At 33.8% G+C, this 4527-nt stretch overlaps 2 protein-coding genes across 2 annotated transcripts in view; both read left to right on the top strand.

Annotated features, from left to right (window-relative positions):
• Nucleotides 1-2145: 2145 nt before the first annotated feature.
• Nucleotides 2146-2593, top strand: LOC119568057. The gene has a single exon (XM_037916453.1). The coding sequence runs from the start codon at nt 2167-2169 to the stop codon at nt 2545-2547; it is 381 nt and encodes a 126-aa protein (XP_037772381.1). The 5' UTR covers nt 2146-2166; the 3' UTR covers nt 2548-2593.
• Nucleotides 2594-4176: 1583 nt separating this feature from the next.
• Nucleotides 4177-4527, top strand: part of LOC119568426 — a 637-nt gene continuing 286 nt past the window's right edge. Inside the window, exon 1 of the mRNA XM_037916947.1 lies at nt 4177-4527. This exon is cut by the window's right edge and continues 286 nt beyond it. Coding sequence (XP_037772875.1) covers nt 4213-4527 — 315 coding nt within the window. The 5' untranslated portion in view covers nt 4177-4212.

Genomic DNA, 4527 nt, shown 5'->3' with positions numbered 1-4527 from the left:
TTCTCCAGAGGCTCCACTCTGCAACGTCCTATCCGCTCGCGGCTGCGCATAAATAATTTGCAGGGTCCTTCCATAAATGTGTTCATGTAATAATAATGTTTTCATCATCCCCGAAACGATGCACTTTTATACCGTAAACAACCTACTTTTTCTGTATAAATCGTGATAAAATTTAACAATGGAAGTAGTTTTTAGTAACATCATTATAAGGCTTATAGCGGTAAAAATAATGGCAATAGGTAAGGAATAATTATATGTTAATGTAGTAACAGTAACATCAAGACATAAGAAAATATAAAAAACATTAATGATAATAAAAACGGTAGCATTGATAAACATGATGGTCTTAAAGGTGCTAATATCAATGCTGATTTATTTTCATCATATTAATAATGATACATAAGATGGTGATAATAAGGGAAATATCCAAACGTATATATATAGACAAAGTTCCGGAAAAAATTACATATTCAAATTGTTTTTGCTGGTAGTGTATATCTTACACGTAGCATGAAATGTACTTTCTCAATGTTCATTATATGCAAACACGGTTTGTTTTCCAGAATTAGGTCGGTATTTTCATTGTTCTGTTTGAGTTACACATTCTCCCGTTAGGGAGGATAGCTCTGTCCATGTACTTGTGACATTTAAAATGTTGATCGAGCAATTACTTTTTGCATTTTTCTAAGAGGTCATTTATCATCAAACTTAGCTTTGTTTAGGTTTATATTTAGAATTCTGGCTTTTGTACTAATGCTGATGTAATTAAATTTACTATAATTAGCAGTATTACTACTAACACTGCAACAACAATATATATATATATATATATATATATATATATATATATATATATATATATATATGTGTGTGTGTGTGTGTGTGTGTGTGTGTGTGTGTGTGTGTGTGTGTGTGTGTGTGTGTGTGTGTGTGTGTGTGTATGAATGTATGTATGTTTATACATATATATATATATATATATATATATATATATATATATATATATATATATATTATAAATATATATATATATATATATATATATATATATATATATATATATATATAAATATATCTCTTATTATAATTGACATCCTATGATATGTAAATTTTGGTTCTCGCGCTATGAAATAGTTATAACATGAGAATTAATACACGCAGAGTAGAGGTTTGTACATAAATGCGTTTATCCATGTAAATTTAAACACCGTAGATTTCACTTTGCATTTTGGATAGATCAGTGATGGATAAATATGTGTATGGGGTTAAATATACTGGAAAATGTGGATTAATAGATAATTTGATTAATAAATATGCGTAATTTTATGGATGAACTATGGTGAACTTTGTCATATTTTGTTATATCAATAATAATTTTATATTTTAACTATCAGTGCAATTTGTTGAAACAATCAGGTTTCATATGTCATATCTCTACATCAGTGGCAATGTTGCAGAGGCAGCTAATTCATTTTTGTATCAACTGTTTTTTTCGGTATTTATGCAATGATGATTCGTTTTGCAAGCACAATAGGAAAATTCATTACTCAGCGTTTAGTTGTAATTCATTGATCGTTTATGATTGCAGTACTTTGAGTATGAAATAACATTGTGTTATTAATTCTAATGCGTTTTTTTATTATATACTAGACAGTTCCATTCAGGAGTTTAAAAAAACATAGCAACTGTGAAACTGAAAAAAAAAATCGTTAATCAGGAAACAAATACATTGTGCTTGATTTCTTTCTGTCTTAAAGAAACACACAAATGATATCGTCCATAAACTTTTAAAGAACTGGGCAAATGTTTAAGCTGAATAAACAATTCTCAATGAAGGATTTCCTACTCCGGTTATGCATTTATATGTCTGATGTTCATTATTCTTCTCTTTTATTTCAGATATTTTTTGTTCTGTTGCCGCATATCAGGTATTGTAATGTTTGTCTCATCAATTTTACCATAATGTACATTCATGAGATAGAGAGAAAAGTCTTAATTAACAACAAATATTCAGAAAATAAAATAAGTTCTAATCGATAGAATAGGTACTACTTTCCCGAGTTCCCACGTCATGTGGGAATTGTGAAATCGTGCAGCTTAATAAGCTTTCGATCCTAGGATCAGATCACACTGTAACTGTAACAATAGAAGAAACGCACTGACTTTATGATAAGAGACAGTAAGAAAAACATGAACCTCACACTCATTTCCGTGATGTTGATAGCAACAGTTGCGAGTGTGGAAGGTCAGGCTCTGGACGTGGATTGGCGAATCGTGGCGGCCGAGCTGGACTCTCCTCGCAAGGTGGAGTATTACGCGTCGTGCGCCTCCGGCCAGGGGAGCTGCGACACGAGAGGCCTTCAGCTGCGCACATACATCCCCATTTTCGCAAGAGGCGAAAGGTGTTTCAGGTGTTCACCGCGAGAGAACAGGAATCTTCTCCAGATGGTCTCTACTCTGCAACGTCGTTATCCTCGCTGTTGGCAGATCCTTGTGCTGGCGGCGCAGAATAAGCCCACTCCTTCCGCTCGCGGCTGCGCTAGCTAAATGTATGATTTGCAGGGTCCTTCCAATAAATGTGTTCATGTAATAATAATGTTTTCATCATCCCTGAAACGATGCACTTTTATTACGAAAACGAAACCTATTTTTTCTGTGAAAATCGTTATAATTACTAACAATGGAGGTAAGTTTTTAGTAACATCATTATAAGGCTTTTAACGGGAAAAGAATAATGGTATGTTATAGAAAAGAAACGGGATAATGGTGATATATTGATATAGTACAATATATTGCATCTACTTTCTTAACGTTTAATATATATGCAAACAGGGCTTCTTTTTCAGAATTAAGTTCGGAATTTCATTGTTCGGGTTTGAATTACAAATTTTCACGTTAGGGAGAATAGTTCTGTTCATGTAAATGCTTTATTCTTCAAAAGCAAATTAATTATGTTATTTGTGTGTGTATACATTTTTCATATTTGCTTCAGGTTTATTATTAGAATTTTGGCTTTTATACCGATGCTGATGTAATTATACTTACTATTGGTAGTAGTAATAGTAGCAGTAACACTGTAACAACACACAATCATATACATACATATATATGTGTGTGTAACTATTACTCTTATCATGATTGACATCCTATGATCGTTAATTTTTTGTTGCGATATGAGGTTTGTATATAAATACTTTTATTCGGTTATATTTTTTTGCCGTAGAACTGACTTTGCATTTGAATTGATAAGTGATGGATATATATTTTTATGGGGATAGATATACTGGAAAATGTAGATTAATAGACAAATTGAATAATAGATATGCGTAATTTTATGGATTAAGTATGGTGACATTTCATTTCGTAATATTAATAACAGTTTCACATCTTAACTATCAGTACAATATGCTGATATAACTATCATCTCTTTGCAACATTGGCAATTTTACAAAGGCAGTTCCATTCACGGGTTTTATAAAAGACTATAGCAATTGCGATACTGTAAAATAAAACCCTTAACCACGAAACAACATAAATACATTATCTGCTTAATTTCTTCCCATCCTTAAGAAACACATAGAGCCGTCTATAGTAATATAGGGAAGCTTTTAATAAGCAATTTCTATATTCTATTTAAGTATTCGTCTCCCCACTACCAAGAATTTTATATACTTTATAGATGTATCTCAACTATCTCAATGTGGATATAATAACTGTAATTTTATCTTACTACTGAATCACATTGTTCCTGCTAATGCTTCTTGATGTGCAGAAGGAATGGCAGGCGTGATTAAAAGCAAAACCGGGCCAACAAAATGCTATGTTTCATGGTAAACAACTGAACAATGCTTAAGCTTAATAAACAGTTCTGATTGAAGGATTTCCAACACCGGTTATGTATTTAAATATTTATCAACCATTATCTTTCATTTCGTATTTCCGCACATCAGGTGTTTTTAATGTTAAATATTAACAATCTTACAATAATGTTCATTCATAAGAGAAAGAAGTTTTATTTGATAACTAATATTCAGAAAATAGAATAAGTTCCTAGCGACAGAATGGCTACGGCTTTTCCGCGTTCCCATGTCACGTGGGAATTGTGAAATCGTGCAGCTTAATAGGCTTTCGATCCTAGGTTCAGATCACATTGTAACCGTGTCAGTAGAAGAAAGATACTGATCTTATAATAAGAGACAATAAGAAAAAGATATGAAACTCACACTCATTCCCGTGGTGTTGATAGCAACAGTTGCGAGTGTGGAAGGTCAGGCTCTGGACGTGGATTGGCGAATCGTGGCGGCCGAGCTGGACTCTCCTCGCAAGGTGGAGTATTACGCGTCGTGCGCCTCCGGCCAGGGGAGCTGCGACACGAGAGGCCTTCAGCTGCGCACATACATCCCCATTGTCGCAAGAGGCGAAAGGTGTTTCAGGTGTTCACCGCGAGAGAACAGGAACCTTCTCCAGATGGTCTCCACTCTGCAGCGTCGCTATCCTCGCTGTTGGCAGATCCTTGTGCTGGCGGCG

The sequence above is a fragment of the Penaeus monodon genome, chromosome 43 (assembly GCF_015228065.2).
Source record: "Penaeus monodon isolate SGIC_2016 chromosome 43, NSTDA_Pmon_1, whole genome shotgun sequence".
In the NCBI taxonomy this organism is placed as follows: Eukaryota; Metazoa; Arthropoda; class Malacostraca; order Decapoda; family Penaeidae; genus Penaeus; species Penaeus monodon.
Note: the sequence above shows the minus strand (reverse complement) of the source record. Positions and strands in the feature narration are given on the sequence as shown.

Excerpts from the sequence above, each read along its gene's own strand:
- LOC119568057 (XM_037916453.1), top strand. The coding sequence starts at position 2,167 with ATGATAAGAGACAGTAAGAAAAACATGAACCTCACACTCATTTCCGTG.